At 38.9% G+C, this 19,607-nt stretch overlaps 1 protein-coding gene and 1 long non-coding RNA gene across 2 annotated transcripts in view; both read left to right on the forward strand.

Annotated features, from left to right (window-relative positions):
- The first annotated feature begins 9 nt into the window (after positions 1 to 9).
- Positions 10 to 14,202, forward strand: LOC126932715 (uncharacterized). The gene is made up of 3 exons (XR_007718285.1): positions 10 to 171; positions 7,979 to 8,073; positions 14,105 to 14,202. It is a non-coding gene; the product is annotated as an uncharacterized LOC126932715 (long non-coding RNA).
- Positions 14,203 to 14,826: 624 nt separating this feature from the next.
- Positions 14,827 to 19,607, forward strand: part of CIR1 (corepressor interacting with RBPJ, CIR1) — a 31,861-nt gene continuing 27,080 nt past the window's right edge. Inside the window, exons 1-5 of the mRNA XM_050751038.1 lie at positions 14,827 to 14,833; positions 14,977 to 15,065; positions 15,154 to 15,218; positions 15,615 to 15,663; positions 16,824 to 16,941. Of these exons, the coding sequence (XP_050606995.1) occupies positions 14,827 to 14,833; positions 14,977 to 15,065; positions 15,154 to 15,218; positions 15,615 to 15,663; positions 16,824 to 16,941 (328 nt within the window). The remainder of the gene's footprint in view (positions 14,834 to 14,976; positions 15,066 to 15,153; positions 15,219 to 15,614; positions 15,664 to 16,823; positions 16,942 to 19,607) is intronic.

Raw genomic sequence — 19,607 nt, forward strand, 5'->3', positions numbered from 1 at the left:
GTTCCCCCTGCCGCTGGAAAAGCAGTTCCGGTTAGGAGACTGAGTTTGTTTACGTTACTTACAGATCTAGGTGCTGCTTTCCCTAGCTCCAGTTCCAAGATGGGGAAATCCTTCGCCAACTTCATGTGTAAGAAAGACTTTCATCCTGCCTCCAAATCCAACATCAAAAAAGTGAGTAAAGAGACCCGGGGAGGGATCAGGCCCACGGAGACTGCCTTCCCTGAGGTGCTGGAAGTGAAAGTGGTGATGTCTCTGAGGTCCGTAGGACAGCCCCGCTTCTCTAGGCCTAAAGCCTCGTAGTCTCGCCTTTCTCTGCTGAGCAGCTCGCTGACGCAGGGGATCCTCAGCGTTTATTCTGCAACAGCGAGGAGACCGGCGGCCTAGAGAATCTTTGTCGCCCGGAATGTAAATCCATAATATCTGAAGACTAATGTCAAAATTCCTCAGTACTTCCCTCAGCTGATTCTGGTTTTTTGTCTTTTCGGATCCCAGGGATCACGGCTTCTGAACTCTACTTTTCTGTACAAAGAAGTCTCCACGTTTATTTAAGATAGATCTTTAAAAATTTTACCCAATAATCTAGTGTCTTTTTAATGACCTCGTTGAAGTTTAGTGTTTTACGTAATTACAGGTCTACCAGGTGTAATACCTTGGTGAATATCATAGTAATGAAAAGCAGAAGAGTGAATTAGAAAGAATCGGCTTTGGAGTCAAATCTGGATTCTAGTTATTCGAGCAGTCACTTTTAGCCTTAAGACCTTGCACAAAATATTTGTAATATCTGACCCTCAGTCTCCTAATCTGTAAATTAAGGGTGATTGGCTTAATTGTGAGGATTAAGTGAAATAGTGGAGATAAAGGATTTCAAACAACGTAGGCATCTATCACTGTTCGCTACAGAGAGGAGGTGCTCAATAAAATGTTGATTGCCCCTATGTAGAAAGTTGTGAAAATAACTAAGCTTTTATTTGTTTTTAGAACCAGTTGAGGTGATGAGATATTGCTATATACTCTCACTTCTAGACCAGTGATTCTCAACTTTTTTTCACTGTTACCTTCCTAAGGAGCCTTATTAAACATTTTTTCTTAGTAACTCCCCCATGAAATTTTAATAACGCAGATACACCTTGAAAGCTCTTTGGTAATCATCCAGCCCCATCTCCTTATTTTATAAATGAGGAAACAAATTTGCCAAGAGTTACACAGCTAGTTAAATGTTGTACCAGAACTAGAATCTGGAACACCCGATTAACCTAGTGATTTTTTCCGCCGCACCAGTTTGTGTTTGCGTGGTTGCAACTGTGGGAGGGAGAGGTTTCTTGTATTTGGTTGGCTCAATAACTGTTGACAGCAAACACAGACGTTTCCTTTCTCTGCATACTCAGGGGGTCAGCTATTACTAGTTTTACAAGAATGAAGAGATTAGATGGAATTCAGTTGCTTGCTTAGTTGCTGTTTATATTTAGAGACAAATATACCCGAGAAATCATAATTTTTTACTGGAACTTTTGACATTTAGCGTTATAAAAGTCATTGAATCAGCTTTCTTACAAGAAAAAAGAAATCCACGGAGAATAACTTTTGCAAATCCCCTATGAGAAATTCAGTAAAGCAGTTATAGGCTTAGAACCTACATTCTTCTCATCCGTGTAAAGTGTTAAGTAAAATGTACCAAATACTGTTGGCCTTTGTGATCTGTTTTATACTTTTCCCAGGATAGTGGAGAAGAATGAAATGTTTTTCATTAGCAGACCTTTCTAGATAGTTAATACTTTATGGGGAGAGGGGGTAACCTCTAACATTCTTAATTAACTAAGGATAGAGGAACTATATTAAATGAAGATAAATAGAAAAATGTATTCGGGTAGGAGGAAACTTTTGGAGATGATGGATATGTTTATAGTCTGGATTGTGGTGATGGTTTCTCAGGGATATACTTGTCACCAAACTCAGGTTGTATACATTAAATATGTACAACTTTTTATATGTCATACTCCAGTAAAGTTTGTTTGTTTGTTTTTAAGAAATAGAAGTGGAAGAAACAAAGGAGTTTGATCAAAGAGTGCAAAAGAGTTCCACCATGAAAATTTTAAGGGCCAGGTATGGTGGCTCATACCTATAATCCCAACACTTTGAGAGGCCAGGAATTCAAGACCAGCATGGGCAACAAAGTGAGACCCCCATCTATATTTAAAAAGAAAGAAAGAAAATTCTAATTGTAAAATTAAGCATGTTGGGTTTATTAAAGTCCAGTAGGTTCTTTTTTTCCTTGTTCGTTTTCAGTTTCCCAAGCTTACAAAGAGTCTGGTAGGTTTTAAGGTCTCATTTGTTCACCAGAAATAAGAGTGAATGCTATACATCTGCTGGACACTCTGTTATGTATTGTTATGCGCTGCCTCAGTCATTTATGTCACAGGATACACTGTTTTAGTTCAGCTGTTCTTTTTTTTTTTCTTGATATTGTTAATGAAGGAAGCAGTTAATTTACATTGTGGTCCAAGCTCCTTATTTGTCTTCTTGTGAACTGGCAAACACTTTACAAACCGGCTATTGACAATAGCACCACTGTAAACTCCTTTTTTTGTGAAAGTCTCTCTTCCCTTAGCTGTAGTAACTACTCTCTTCTAGTTTTCCCGCTCTATTAGTAGACTTCTTTTTCCATCAACTTCACTGGATCTTTATTTTTAGCCTGCTCCTAAAATATAAGTGTTCCCCAAAGTTTCATCCTTGGCCCACTTCTTGCTTGCTTAGTATCCTTGCCCCAAGCAATCACATCCAACTAGCCCGTTTTAACTAACCTGTTTACTCATGACTCAGATCTGCAGTCCCAGTTTTCTCTTCTTAACTTTGATGTGGCTCCAGACAGCTATCTAGACATTTACGTCTTGATGTCCTATAGGCACCTCAAACTCAACATATCTGAAATAAAAGTTTTTTTTACCCCAAATCTGCCCTTTTTATACTTGCTATCTCATATGGGTAGAAATATAGATAGTAAAATAATCCTTCATCCTATTACCCAAACCAGAAGCTCAGGATTCATCCCTTTTCCCATCACTCCTTTATCTAGTCAATCACTGAATGCTATTGGTCTTACCTTCCAAATATATCTTGAATCCGTCTTTCCTCTCTGTCACTACTGCCTGTGTCTTAATTTAGACCCTCATCATTTTTCACCTATATTGTTGCATTTCCTAAGTGGTTCTACTGCCTCCAATCTTGAATCCTCTCAAATCCATTCATTACACAGCCCTCAGAATAGTCATTTTTCATTTTAACAGCTCTGCTGAGATAAATTTACATATCATATAAACACACATGTAAAATGTACAATTTAGTGGTTTTTAAAATATATTCATGGAGTTAAGTAATCATTACCACAAACAATTTTAGAACTTTGTCATCACCCCAAAAAGAAACCCCCGCCGGGCACGGCGGCTCATGCCTGTAATCTCTGCACTTTGGGTGGCTGAGGTGGTTGGATCACCCAAGGTCAGGAATTCGAGACAGTCTGGCCATCATGGTGAAACCCTGTCTCTACTGAAAATACAAAAATCAGCTGGGCATGGTAGCAGGCGCTTGTAATCCCAGCTACTCGGGAGGCTGAGGTAGGAGAATCACATGAACCCCGGAGGCAGAGGTTGCAGTGAGCCAAGATTGCGCTACTATACTCCAGCCTGGGTGACAGAGTGAGACACCGTGTCTCAAAAAATATAAAGAAACCCCCATACCTGTTAGTCACTCCCATTTCTCCTTAACTCTCCTCCCTCTCTGCAGCCCTAGGCAAGCACTAATCTACTTTCTGTTAGTGGATTTGCCTATTCTGGAAATTCATTTAAATGGAATCATGCAATCTGTGGTCTTCTGTGACTGGCTACTCTCACCATAATGTTTTTGAAGTTTATACATGGGATGGCATGTATCAGCACTTTATTCCTTTTTATTGCTAAATAATATTCTATTGTATGGATGTAAGTTATTTTGATAGAATCGTCTTTTTTTAAAGCACAAATCTGATCTCTTTCAGCCCCTTATTAAAATGTTACAGGATTGAGCCCAAGTAATCTCACTCCATTTTTTTCTCCTTCTCTCCCCTACTATTCTCCCACTTTAGATTGATTGATCGATTATTTGATTGGTTGACTGATTTTGAGATGGAGGCTCACTCTATTGTCCAGGCTGGAGTGCAGTGACTCAGTCTCAGCTCACTGAAGCCTCCACCTCCCGGGCTCAGGTGATTCTTCTGCCTCAGCATCCCAAGTAGCTGGGATTGCAAATACACACCACCATGCCTGGCTACTTTTTGTATTTTTACTAGAGATGGGGTTTCACCATGTTGGCCAGGCTGGTCTCGAACTCCTGACTTAAGGTGATCTGCCCACCTCGGCCCAACCTCAGATTTTATACATTAGTAATGTTGAACTACTTAGTTCTATTCTACATCTTTGGGCCTTTGCCTGAGTCGTTCCCACTGCCAGTAATATCTTGCCCTGTTTTTTTCCTTGGCAATGCCTTGATCCTTTTCAAAACCCTGCCAAATGTGTGTGAAATTACCTGTGTATTGAGTTCTTGCGGCAAAGTTTTAATAGCAAAATATTGGAAATTTCTTAAGTGTCCATTTATACAGTAGGAGGCTACTTAAATAAATTATAAATTATGGTATAATCCCACAATAGAAAAATATGCAACTTTACCACCCAAAAGAAGAAAGCATTTGTTTACTGATCTGTGTTAGTCTTGTATTAGTATTAGTCTGTTCTCATGCTGCTATTACCTGAGACTGGGTAATTTATAAGGAAAGAAGTTTAATTGACTCACAGTTCTGCAGGGCTGGGGATGCCTCAGGAAACTTAAAATCATGGCAGAAGGGGAAGCAAACACGTCTTTCTTCACATGGTGTCAGCAAGGAAAAATGCTGAGCAAAAGAGGAAAAGCTCCTTTTCTGATGGTTTTGTCCATCAGATTTCGTGAGAACTCACTCACTGTCACAAAAACACCATGGAGGTAACTGCCCCTATGATTCAGGTACCTCTCATTGGGTCCCTGCCATGATACGCGGGGATTATGGGAACTACAATTCAAGATGAGATTTGGGTGGGGACACAGCCAAACCGTATCATTCCACCCCAGCCCCTTCCAGATCTCATATCCTCACATTTCAAAACACAATCATGCCCTTCCAACAGTCCACCAAAATCTTAACTCATTCCAGCATTAACTCAAAAGTCTAAGTCCAAAGTCTCATGTAAGACAAGGCAAGTCTCTTCCACCTGTGAGCCTGTAAAATCAAAAGCAAGTTAGTGACTTCCTGGATACAACAGGAATACAGGCATTGGGTAAATACACTCATTCCCAATGGGACAATTTGGACAAAACAAAGGTGCTACAGGCCCCATGCCAGTCCAAAATCCAATAGGGCAGTCATTAAACCATAAAGTTCCAAAAGTATCTCCTTTGACTTCATGTCTCATATCCAGGGTGCGCTGATGCAATAGCTAGGCTCCCACAGCCTTGGGCAGCTCTGCCCCTGTGGCTTTGCAGGGTATAGCCCTGCTCCTGGATGCTTTCATGGGCTGGTGTTGAGTGTCTGTGGCTTTTCCAGGTACATGGTGCAAGTTGGTGGATCTACTATACTGGGGTCTGGAGGACAGTGGTCCTCTTCTCACAGCTCCACTAGATAGTACCTCAGTAGGGACTCTGTGTGAGGGCTTCGACCCCACATTTCCCTTCCCCACTGCCCTAGTAGAGGTTCTCCATGAGGGTTCCACCCCTGCAGCAAACATCTGCCTAGACATCCAGGTGTTTCCATACATCTTCTGAAATCTAGGCAGAGGTTACCAAACCTCAATTCTTGCCTTCTGCGCACCTGCAGGTCCAACATCACATGGAAGCTGCCAAGGTTTGGGGCTTGCATTCTCTGAAGCAATGGCCATAGCTGGAGTGGCTGGAATGCAGGGCACAAGTCCAAAGGCTGTACACAGCAGGTGGGAGGCTGGACTCAGCCCAGGAAACCACTTTTTTCTTTCTCCTAGGCCTCCAGGCCTGTGATGGGAGGGGCTGCCGTGAAGGTCTCTGACATACCCTGGAGACATTTTCCCTTGTCTTGGTGATTAACATTCAGCTTCTCATTATTTATGCAAATTTCTGCAGCCGGCTTGAATTTCTCCCCAGAAAATAGGGTTTTCTTTTCTGTTGTGTTGTCAGGCTGCAGAATTTCCAGAATTTTATGCTGTGCTTTCTCTTGAATGCCTTACTGCTTAGAAGTTTCTTCTACTGGATGCCATAAATCATCTCTCTCAAGTTCAAAGTTCCACAGATCTGTGGGGCAGGGGCAAAATGCCACCAATTTCTTTGCATAGCAAGAGTGACTTTTACTCCACTTCTGAAAAGGTTTCCCATCTCCATCTGAGACCACCTCATCCTGGACTTCATTGTCCGTATCACTATCAGCATTTTGGTTAAAGCCATTCAACAAGTCCCTAGGAAGTTCCATACTTTCCCACATCTTCCTGTTTTCTGAGCCCTCCAATTCTCTAGGAAATTCCAAAGTTTCCCACATTTTCCTGTTCCAACCTCTGCCTGTTACCCAATTCTAAAGTCGCTTCCATATTTTCAGGTATCCTTTTAGCAGCACTCCACTCTACTATACCAATTTACTGTATTAGTCAATTCTTACCGCTGCTGTGAAGAAATAACCAAGACTGAGTAATTTATAAAGGAAAGAGGTTTAATTGACTCATGGTTCTGCAGGGCTGGGGAGGCCTCAGGAAACTTACATTCATGGCAGAAGGGGAAGCAAACATGTCCGTCTTCACATGGTAGCAGTGAGGAGAAGTGCTAAGCAAGGGGAAAAACCTCTTATAAAACCATCAGACCTCGTGAGAACTCACTTACTATCATGAGAACAGCATGGAGTGTAACCGCCCCCATTATTCAATTACATCCCACCGAGTCCCTCCCATGACACATGGGGATTATGGGAACTACGATTCAAGATGAGATTTGGGTGGTGACACAGCCAAACAATACCAGATCTCCATGGTATATAATTTTATTTCATACATATTTTGTGTGCGTGTGTGTGTTCGCGTAAAGTATGTTACCATTTATATAAGAAGAATGTTGTATATGTTCTTTTGCATATACATATATTAGAACATCTCGGAAGGATATGTAAGAAATGTGTAACATTAACTACCTATGAATATAGTTACATAATTTAAACTATAAATACAGCTTTTAAAAACCAAAACTTGCCCAGTCCACTGTGACTTTCGCCTGTAATCCCAGCACTTGGGGAGGCTGAGGCAGGCAGATTGCCTGACGTCAGGAGTTCAAGACCAGCCTGGCCAACATAGCGAAACCCCTTCTCTACTAAAAATACAAAAAAATTAGTTTGGTGTGGTGGTGGGCTCCTGTAATCCCAGCTACCTCTGAGGCTGAGGCAGGAAAATCACTTGAACCTGGGAAGCGGAGGTTGCAGTTAGCCGAGATTGTGCCATTGCACTCCAGCCTGGGTGATAGCCAGACTCCGTCTCAAAAATAAAAAGAACTCGTATCAAGGCACTTCCAGTTTTTCAGGTGTTAATTTGTAATGATGTGATTACAGCCCAATTGGATTATGTTATAAACTTTCAGCCAAGCTTATCCAGCTCTTGGCCTGTGGGTGGCATGTGGCCCAGGACAGCTTTGAATGCCGCCCAACACAAATTTGTAAACTTTCTTAAAACATTATGAGATTTTTTTGCCCTCTTTTTTTTTTTTAGCTCATTGGCTATCGTTAGTGTATTTTGTGTGGCCCAAGACAATTCTTCTCCCACTGTGTATTGGTGTGTTTTCTGTGGCCCAGGGAAGCCAAAAGATTGGGCACTCCTGCTTTAAGCAATTGCATTTCATATTTTATTATACAAGAAAAGCAAACTTTGTTTAACAATTTAAATCCAACAATTTAATTTGCATTTTTACTTCACTAATCTAGGTATGGATGGCAGAACAGAAAATATCATATGATAAGAAGAAACAAGAAGAATTGATGCAGCAATATCTTAAAGAACAAGAATCATATGATAATAGGTAAGAAATTCTGTTATGCCAGTATATCTAGAATTATCAATTTCATGGGAATAATTTCCTACTGAATGATATATTAAGTCAGCTTTTTGGGATCAAATACCCAACTATAGGATTCTTTTCTTTCCCTGAGGGCTATCTCTTTTACTCTCATACCTGTAGATGGCCACTTTTTCCGGCTTTACCCATAATTCATGTAAAATATAGATTCATGTGACTCATATATAGTCTTTGAGCAAGTCTCAAATTAGGCAAAGCTTAGAAGAACAATCATGTCTACACTTGAACTGCTGAGACCTCTTACAAACTTATTTCTTTAACACACTCAAATGAAAAGATATGCAGGACACTTTCAAGAGGAAAAGTAAAGTGACTTTATTTGACATGCCTGTCATTGTTCTGTTAAAAGCTGTATCGTGGCTAGGGTTCTTAATTGGTGTCTTCCAACATGGTACCTGCCTTTAGCTATTGTGTTATATATGCAGATTTAACACTGAAACTTGTTTCTCTTGGTTAATCAAGCAACTGAATAGTGGTGTTTTGGTAAATTGTCCATGAAGTTCAGTTTTCAATCAAAATATAGAATTTAGCAAAGTAATACTAAACTATTAATACTTTTTAAAATATAATATATTGAGAGGAAAGTTAAAGAAATAAAAGTTAAATAGCTTTCTCGCTAATTTTGTTTAATCTTATTAACTTTTATTGAGTACCTATTCCATGCATGGCAATAAGTGTTATTATAGGTACCTATAAAAGTGTGTGAAGTGTAGTTTCTCTCTACCCTTAAGAAACCCTAGTAAGAGATACATACATATAGTTCAAGGCCAAATATAATAACTGATATATTAAAAGCATACACTGCTTTTGAAAATACAGCATGTTAGTATAGGAAAGAATAATTCCATTTAGGATAATGGAAGACTTTATGGACGAGGTGACATTTAAGCTGAAATCTGAAGAATGATAAGGATTTAGATAGGTGGTTCTCAACTGAGCATCATTTTTTGCACACACCCCTCACTCCCCCAACCCTGCCCAGGGAACATGTGGCAATGTTTGGAGACATTGTTTTGATAATGTTTTGATTGTCACAACTGTGGACTGGGCTGCTATCAACATCTAGTGGGTGAAGACTATGGATGCCGCAAAACAGCTTACAAAGCACAGGACAGCTCCACACAACAAAGAACTATCTAGTCCAAAATGTCAATAGCATCACTGTTTAAAAACCCTAATTTGGTTGGGCGCGGTGGCTCATGCCTGTAATCCCAGCACTTTGGGAGGTCAAGGCGGGCAGATGACCTGAGTTCGGGAGTTCGATACGAGCCTGACCAACATGGAGAAACCCCATTTCTACTAAGAAATACAAAATTAGCCAAGCGTGGTAGCGCATGCCTGTAATCCCAGCTACGCGGGAGGCTGAGGCAGGAGAATCGCTTGAACCTGGGAGGCAGAAGTTGCGGTGAGCCAAGATCACGCCATTGCACTCCAGCCTGGGCAACAAGAGCGAAACTCTGTCTCAAATAAACAAACAAATATATAACAAACAAATAAACAAATATAAAAACCTAATTTTTATATTATTAATAGTAGAAACATATTGGAAAATAGAGAGGGTGTTCAGGAAACAATTGTTGAGTTAGAGGGATAAAAACAGACTGGAGGTGGAAAACTAGGTTTGAAACAGATCACAGTATTCATGTTTATTCTTTATCTTTAAAAAAAGTTACTATTTTCCCTTTTAATTAATATTTGAAGCCCTGCAAATACCCTGTTTCTCCTTGGACTTTTGCCTAATTTTGGTATTCATCAGTAGATCTTGCCTGCATCAATTATTTATTTCTGTGATGTTCTAATGGTTATTTTCTATTTCTATCATTCCTTCTACATTTATTAATTTGAGTTCCTCTGTAAGGAAGAATTTCCCTTATCTAGTTGTTTATTTTCTATCAATATGGACTCATGGCTGTTTATTTAATTCTTTGGATTATAATATAATACCATTGTTACTTATTTTCTTGCTCTAGTAGTTTCAGTTTGGGCGATTGAGAGCTTCGTTAGGTTGGCTCTTATATCCATTTAACATGCACCAACCCTGTTTTGTTTTTTTTTTTTTTTAATGCTGCTTCTGGTCCCATGAGATGGTCAGACTTGTCTTTTATTTTCCCTGATGCAACACTGGAATCAACCAGTTTTCCAAGGCACCCAGGTTCCTTTCATTGGTGAATGATATTTAGAAACCAGGATCTGAGCACTAAGTGTGTTCATTGCCACTAAGATGTTATTACTTCTAGGTTTGGTCATTTGAGTGCAAATTTATGAGTAATTGGTCATTTGCCAGTAGGTCCCTATAATATCACTTATTACCATGCATGGAGTAGGTACTCAATATTTCTTCATCTTTCAAAAGTGCTGTTTTTGATAGCCAATTTCATTCTTCAGTAATCTGTTGTTTCTCTTTTAAGTTTTTACTGTCCTAGAGATTTCTTAATGTTTATTGTATCAATCACTTTAGTCACTTTATACTTTTTTCTTAAGATGAAAAAAAATTTTTTTGAGAGGAAGGTCTCGCTCTGTTGCCCAGGCTGGAGTGCGGTGGTGCAATTATATCTCACTGCAGCCTCAAACTTCTGGGTTCAAGCGATCCTCTTGCTTCAGCCTCCTGAGTAGCTGGAACTACAGGCATACACCACCACACCTGGCTAATTTTTTATTTTTTGTAGAGACAGGATCTCTCACTCACTGTGTTGCTCAGTCTGATCTTGAACTCCTGGACTCAAGCAATCCTCCTGTCTTGGCCTCCCAAAGTGCTGGGATTACAGGCATGAGCCACCATGCCCAGCTGAAAATCACATTTATTATTCTGTCTAGGTAAATACAAAGATTTATGGGATGTCAAAAAAACTATGTAAGTTTTTAGTTGAGGTTAAAACAAAAATACCAATATTATACCCATACCTTTTACTTTATATACTTGTTGAATTTTGCATAATGTGGGAAACAATCTTTTAGTTTGGGTTTTATTATTATTTTTGTTTCAATATAAATGAATTGGGCTGGGCACGATGGCTCATGCCTATAATCCCAACACTTTGGGGCAGGATTGCTTGAGTCCAGGAGTTTGAGACCAGCCTGGGCAACATAGTGAGACTTTGTCTCTAAAAAACAAAAAGAAACAAGGAAAGAAAGAGAGAGAAATAAATTAAAAAATACACATATAAATGAAATGGTTTGTCTGTGGGTTTTTTTGTAAAATACGTATTTTATAAAATTTACCATTTTAAGTGTGCAATTCAGTGTGCAATTCAGTGTACCCTTAAATTCAGTGTGGTGAACCATCATCATTTCCAAAACTTTTTCACTATCTCCAACAGAAACTTTGTAACCATTAAACCATTAAAGAATAATTCCCTATTCCCCTTGGCCCACAGCCCGGGGCAACCACCATTCTACTTTCTTTGTCTATGAATTTGCCTATTCTAAATACCTCATATAAATGGAATCATATATTTGTTCCTTTGTGTCTGGCTTGTTTCACTTAGCATAATGTGTCCCAAGGTTCATATATATTGTAATATGTATCAGCACTGTATTCCTTTTTATGGCTGAATAATTCTCCTTTGTATGTACATACTACATTTTGTTTATCCATCTGTTTGAGTCTTGGGTTACTTCCATCTTTTGGCTATTGTGAATAATGCTGCTATAAATGTTGGCATAGAAATACCTGGTCAAGTCCTTGTGTTTAGTTCCTTTGGATATATACCTAGGAGTGTAATTGCTGGATCACATGGTAGGTTTATATTTAGCGTTTTGAGGAACCACGAAACTGGTTGTCACAGTGACTGCACCATTTTACATTTCCTACTAGTAATGGACTTGGGTGTCAGTTTCTCTATATCCTCTCTAGCATTTGTTATTTTCCTTTTTTTTTTTCCAGAAGATAGCCATCCAGTAGGTGCAAGGTGATATCTCATTGTGATTTTGATTTGCATTTCCCTAATAACTAGTGATGCTGAGCTTGGCTTTCAGTGTATTTGATTTTGATTTTATTTATTTATTTATTTATTTATTTATTTTGAGATGGAGTCTCACTCTATCGCCCAGCCCGGAGTGCAGTGGCGGGATCTTGGCTCACTGCAACCTCTGCCCCCCAGGTTCAAGCGATTCTCCTGCTTCAGCCTCCCGAGTGGCTGGGACTACAGGCACCTGCCACCACGCCCAGCTAATTTTTGTATTTTTAGTAGAGACATAGTTTCACTATGTTGGCCAAGCTGGTCTCGAACTCCTGACCTCAAGATCCACCCGCCTCAGCCTCCCAAAGTGCTGGCATTACAGACGTGAGCCACTGCGCCGGGCTAATTTTGATATTTTTAATGATGTGAATTTAAGATATAACTTATACACCTGTTTAAAGTGTTTGTTGTTTTTAAGTATATTTAGACTTTTGGAGCCATCACTGTAATCTAATTTCAGAACATTTACATTATCCAAAAAAGAAATCTTCTATCTATTAGCAGTCACTTCTCATTCCCCTGCCTTGTCCCCCTTCTACCTCTCAGTGCTGAGCAGCCACTAATTTCCTTGCTGTCTCTATAGATTTGCCTATTCTGGACATGTTCTATAAATTAGATCATATGTCATGTGGTCTTTTGTGACTGGCTTCTTTCACATAGCGTAATGCTTTTGAAGTTGACCCTTGGTATTGTATATATCAGTATTTCAATCCCTTTTATTGCTGAATATCACTCTGTCTGTATCTACATCTATTGGATGTAGATCCCTGTGGCCTTTTGCTTCTTTTTTATAGGTCTTTATAGAATCCAGTGGATATAAGGAGAGGAATTATAATCATGTCATATATCCTTTGTGATTGTCTTTTCCAAATATAAGGAAAAATTATGTTCACTCTTTAGCCTCCTTCTTTATTATTTTTACTTGGATCTTATGAATTAAAACTTTGACTCAACCAGTCATTCCATTCATTACAGAGCTTTTTGTTCTAAAAAACCTAGCGTATCTTTTTTTAAACAGAGCTCAAACAGGGAACTTTCAGTGTTAAAACAGAACTATAAATAATGTGATTTTTGTCATGCACCAGACACTGAGTCCATCATATTAATTGGCATGTGTAGACTTTTTTGCTGCTGTTGTTGTTTTTGAGACAGAGCCCGGCTCTGTCACCCAGGCTGGAATGCAGTGGCACGATCTCGGCTCACTGCAACTTCTGCCTCCCAGGTTCAAGTGATTCTCCTGCCTCAGCCTCCTGAGTAGCTGGGATTACAGGTACACACCACTACGCCTGGCTATTTTTTGTATTTTTGGTAGAGATGGGGTTTCTCCATGTTGACCAGGCTGGTCTCAAACTCCTGACCTCAGGTGATCCACTTGCTTCGGCCTCCCAATGTGCTGGGATTACAAGTGTGAGCCACTGTGCCCAGCCATAGACTTTCTTTAAATTATTATTTTTTCACTGGCCTCATGAAAGAATTTTATTTTCTCATTTACTGTGACTCTTACAAGCCCTGGTTGGATTTGACTTCCTAAAGAAATCCCTGAGAGACTCATTTTTTCCAGAACTGATCCCTTTGCCTTTTCTTTTTTTGTTGGGAAAAAACAAAACCATTTGATCCCTTACAATTAAGAAAAGGTGTTGGCATTATTTAACTTAATTGTAAATTTGTGATGGCATATGGGATTTCAAAGTTGTCATAATTTCCACAGCATTTCAGGGTTTGAGAAAATCCTGTAAGAAAAATAACCATATTATTTTTCCTCTTTTTTGTTAAGATGGCTAGGGTCTCTCGGGTAGTAAGAAAGTCTCAGAGCTTATAACCAGTTACTAAAGAGGCAGCACTGTTTAATTTCCATTTGGATGTAATCTAGTTAGTGGAGTAAAGTTTTGGAACTCTGTTTCTAACAAAAATATTTCATCTTAATTCCCTTAGGTTTTTTCGTGGGGAGTGGATTATTCTATAATTTTTTTTTTTTGTCCTACATAAGATCGTTAACTTTGTCTTGTTTCACTTAGATTGCTTATGGGAGATGAACGTGTAAAGAATGGCCTTAATTTCATGTATGAAGCCCCACCAGGAGCTAAAAAAGGTACTTATCTCCTTCCTTTTCTTTTTCTTTTTCTTTTTTTTTTTTTTTTTTGAGATGGAGTCTTGCCCTGTCATCCAGGCTGGAGTGCAGGGGCGCCATCTCAGCACACTACAACCCCCACCTCCTGGGTTCAAGCAGTTCTCCTGCCTCAGTCTCCGGGGTAGCTGGGATTACAAGAGCATGCCACCACACCCAGCTAATTTTTGTGTCTTTAGTAGAGACAGAGTTTCACCATGTTGGCCAGGCTGGTCTTGAACTCCTGACCTCCTGATCCACCCACCTCAGCCTCCCAAAGTGCTAGGATTATAAGTGTGAACCACCTCGCTTGGCCTCCTTCCTTTTCTTTTAAGTCTTGGATGTGTTTGCAGCTAAAGATTGAAAAGTACTATGACAGATATTTTTTTAAAGTTGCTCTCTATCTTTTAAAATTGCTATTATCCTGTGAAGATAATAAAAACTATAATCATACAACAGAATAAATACTAAAAAATATCTTTCTAATCTGGTAATGTTTCATAATGTGCCCTTGAGGAGGAAAAAATCCTTTATGTCCAAAGTACACTTATTCTTTCATAATTTGTATATGTATCTTTAGTCCTTCTTACTATTTAATGCATTTGTAAATAAAAAACATAATATTCACTGTCAATGAACAGTAAAAAGTTTAATAACTGAATTAACATGCTTATTAATTTTAATTTTGTATTTTATCCTGCAGTGGTCTGAATTTTTATCTTGTGAAAGAAGAAAAAAAGTCAAACCAATGAATTCTTATAAGTGACAAATAACATGATATAGTGAATACAGTAGATTTTTATATTGATGTTTTTAACTTGTCTTACCTTTTTTCTTCCATATTTTTGATATGCAATCAAGAAAACAAAGAGGTAAAGGACTATTTTCTGTGTCTGAATTTACTTGCAATTGATTGTGTTATATGGAAAAATTAAAAGAATTTTCAATGAATGTTTTTAGAAAGAAGAAACAGAAGGAGAGACCGAATACAAATTTGAATGGCAGAAAGGAGCCCCACGAGAAAAGTAAGGACTGGTTTACTTTTAAGACAAGATATGTATCATTAAGTTTACATTTACTGATATCCCATTTTATGTTGCTTTTTCAGTCATTAGAGGAGGAAACTGATGTGAAAAGTTATTTTTAATGATTTTAATTAGCTGTCTTATTCAACTAATCTGCTTGATCATAGTCTTTTGTTTTATATACTTTTTCATTTTTTTAAAATCACAGATTATCAGACTAGACACATAATAACTAAATGGTGTTTGGAAATACTAGATAGAATTTATTGTTCTATATTCTTACTGAAGTAATATATTTCATAATGTTCTTAGAAGTATAAAACTATTTTTCTGATTAACTGCTGTTTAATTTTTAAATTATTCTTAATGTGTTTGTACATTTCCTCTATTTAATAGATATGCGAAAGATGACATGAACATCAGAGATCAGCCCTTTGGTATTCAGGCAAGTAACACATATTTTACTCTGTAAGAATAATTTTTATTTAATAAATATATTTTTATATTGTCTGAAAGGTGTTTAAGCTGAAAAGGGGCACTATGGTTTTGATTTGTATGAGATAATATAAGGAATAGAGGAGAAAACATAAAATGTAATAGGCTGATAAAAGACAGGAATCAGGCTGGGTGCGGTGGTTCATGCCTGTAATTTCAGCGCTTTGGGAGGCCGAGGTGGGCGGATCATGAGATCAGGAGTTCGAGACCAGCCAGGCTGACATAGTGAAACCCTGTCTCTACTAAAAGTACAAAAAATTAGCCTGGCATGGTGGCGGGTGCCTGTAATCCCAGCTACTCGGGAGTCTGAGGCAGGAGAATCACTGGAACCCGGGAGGTGGAGGTTGCAGTGAGCCGTGACTGCGCCACTGCACTCCAGCCTGGGCAATAGAGTGAGACTCCATCTCAAAAAAAAAAAAAAAAAAAAAGACAGGAATCAAACTTTTATAGTGAGAGCTATAATGATATTGGTTTCTGTAGTTTTCAAAAAATTTGGAGAATCAGCTCAATGTCAAGAAAAGATTTAAATCTATTATTGGTTTAGAATCAGGACAGACTATCATCAGAGGGCAAATCCTTGTTGTAAAGAAAGTTTTATTGAAACACTGCTTTGCCTATTCATTTACTTATTGGCTATGGCTGCTTTCCCACTACAGAAGCAGAGTTGAGTAGTTAGAATAGACAACATCTGTCCCAAAAAGCCTATAATAATATTTACTACATTTGGACCTTTACAGAAAATGTTTACTAGCTCTGGGTTTCGAAATTTGAAACTTTAAAGGTTAACTTATTAAAATGAGAGAATTTAAGCTTAATTTCTTCACATAATGACATAATTCTTTTTGGTATTTTACCATTTCTTTTTGGATGACATTATATTGCCACCAAGTGAAAGCTAAAAAGAAATGAGATTCAGCTTAGTTTCTAGGCAAAATTTATAGTGAAATATTTTAGTCTTTGTATTCAATTACCAAACATAGTTTGGAGTCTTTTTCCCTGGAGATCTTTTAAAAATGTAATTTAGCTTAAATTCTATCAAGGAATAGGAATTTGAACATTGGTTAGATTCTTACTTTTTCAGTAACCAAAATCACATTCATTATTTCTCAGGTTCGAAATGTGAGGTGCATTAAATGTCACAAATGGGGTCATGTCAACACAGATCGAGAATGTCCTTTGTTTGGTCTTTCTGGAATCAATGCAAGTTCGGTTCCTACTGATGGCTCAGGTAGGCACTAGACATGATTTGTTTCGGGAGAGGACAAACAAGGAAAGATAAAACAACATTTTTCTTTGCTCTTTCTGGGTATTGTTTTATTTGGGTTTGTGTGTGTGGTTTTTATTTTTGTTTGTTTGTTTGTTTTTGACTAAGACCATTCCCAAAATATGATTAATGGGAAAATCTGATCATATATGTTGAATTGAAATGCTGTGTAATAGGATTAAGTTAAAATTTTCCAGCCCAAGGCCCTATGAACTAAGTCTTAAAGTAAAATACATTAAACATAGTTTATCAGACTAGTAGCCTAAAAATGGAAGGAAAAAATGGTTATTTCTCATATTCATATTCTCCTGAATTATAAAAATAGACTGTACTGAAAGCCTCAGAAGCCATCTCTTTTTAGTACAGAGGTAAAAACAAAGCTGAGTATGTTAAAATTGTTTTTTACTTAAAGTTACTTACTGTCCTGCATATTACCGTCTATTTCAGAAAAATGGGTCTAATTTGGTTTAGATCATTTTGGTTCTTTTTCTAAAGAGATACTAAACTGAGAAGTTTTAACTTAAATTTATCAGTGCTTTGTTAGTATATTACTGAAACAGGCACAATAATCCAACTCCAGCTTGTAATAGATTATAATAGAGATAATCTGTTTAATCCTGTAACCTTAAGCAAGTCTTTCACTTTTATGAACTTCAGCTCCTTATTTTAAAATAAGGATGATAGTATAACTTGGAGATTTTCTGCATTTTTAAAGCAGCTAGAGAACCCTTTTTTTTTTCTTTTAAGAAATCTTGGCCGGGCGTGGTGGCTCAAGCCTGTAATCCCAGCACTTTGGGAGGCCGAGACGGGCGGATCACGAGGTCAGGAGATCGAGACCATCCTGGTTAACACGGTGAAACCCCGTCTCTACTAAAAAATACAAAAAATTAGCCGGGCGCGGTGGTGGGCGCCTGTAGTCCCAGCTACTCGGGAGGCTGAGGCAGGAGAATGGCGTGAACCCGGGAGGCGGAGCTTGCAGTGAGCTGAGATCCGGCCACTGCACTCCAGCCCGGGCGACAGAGCGAGACTCTGTCTCAAAAAAAAAAAAAAAAAAAAAAAAAAAAAAAAAAAAAAGAAATCTTACATGGGACCTCAGTATACAGAACATATAAAAGCGGGGCTGCTCTATTGAAGCAGATGCTCTGGGCATGAACCCCAGAAGCCCTGTCCTCTCAGGCCACCAAGGCCTGTGATGCACCTCCTTAGACTCCCTTTGGCTTTCACTGCTGCCTCAGTCTGACCCCAGGGTTTACCCTCAATCAACACATGATCTTCAGCCTCTATTCGATAGCTAGAGATTCTTCAGCAAGCTGATTCAGGCTATAGGATTCAAAGTGCCAGTTTTCCTATTAGGAGTTTAGGAGTTTGATGAATGATAAACTTGGTTTTTTTGTTTGTTTGTTTTTTGAGACCAAGTCTGGCTCTGTTGCCCAGACTGGAGTGCAGTGGCGCAATCTCAGCTCACTGCAACCTTCAGCTCCCGAGCTCAAGCTCTCTTCCCACCTCAGCCCCCCGAGTAGCTAGCTGAGACTGCCAACACACACCACCATGCCTGGCTACTTTTTGTATTTTTTAATAGAGATAGGGTTTTGCCATGTTGCCTAGGCTGGTCTCCAACTCCTGCCTCAGCCTCCCAAAGTACTGGGATTACAGACATGAGCCACCATGCCTGGCCAGTAACCACCTTTAAGTAGAAGGAAACTGCGCAGTTTAAGTAAAAGGAAATTATTCGCTCAGTATTAATTAGGTGAGACAATACTGATAGGGACTTAGGTCTGGCAATCTCTGACAAAAGAACATCCCACTGATACCACAGTACAGGTACCCTTAAAAACTTACCTACCTAATGCCTCCTCCTCCCTTGCCCCCAGCTAACTAGTAGAAGAAGGGAGAAAGGAAATAAAGCCCCAAAGGAAATGAAGTGTATGTTATATACCCGTTGGCTCAAATATTTCTGACCACTTCTTTTTTAGTCACAGGGATTTGTTGTTACATCGAAGTACAACCTGTTTTCTGGAAGGGGTTGCATCTTATCTTTTCTTTCACTCAAACCTTATAGTGCCCCTGCAACTGCATGACTCATGGTTGACTTGAGACAGGCAGAAGTAGTAGTTGTCTTTATGCCTCAGCCTTGTCTAACTCTGATCCTGAGCGGCATAGACTCCAGACTTAGTGCTTTCTTTTAATAATCAATAGACGTGATTTCTCTTGAGTCTATATTAGAAAGTCTGCTAACAATCAGAACTTGTGCTAACTGAATAGTTAACCTGTTTTTAAGAGTGTTGAAAACACGAAAACCTCAAAAAAAACATGCCCACAATTATGTGAATTCAGATATAACAAAGCTGGTTATTGGCTCTTCTCCAGCCCTCCATTTCTTTCTTTTTTTTTTTTTTCTGAGACAGAGTCTCGCTTTGCCACCCAGGCTGGAGTACAGTGGTGCGATCTCGGCTCACTGCAAGCTCCTCCTCCCGGGTTCATGCCATTCTCCTGCCTCAGCCTCCCGAGTAGCTGGGACTACAGGTGTCCACCACCACGCCCGGCTAATTTTTTGTGTTTTTAGTAGAGACAGGGTTTCACTGTGTTACCCAGGACGGTCTCGAACTCCTGACCTCATCATCTGCCTGCTT

This window comes from Macaca thibetana, chromosome 12 (genome assembly GCF_024542745.1).
Source record: "Macaca thibetana thibetana isolate TM-01 chromosome 12, ASM2454274v1, whole genome shotgun sequence".
Lineage (NCBI taxonomy): Eukaryota > Metazoa > Chordata > Mammalia > Primates > Cercopithecidae > Macaca > Macaca thibetana.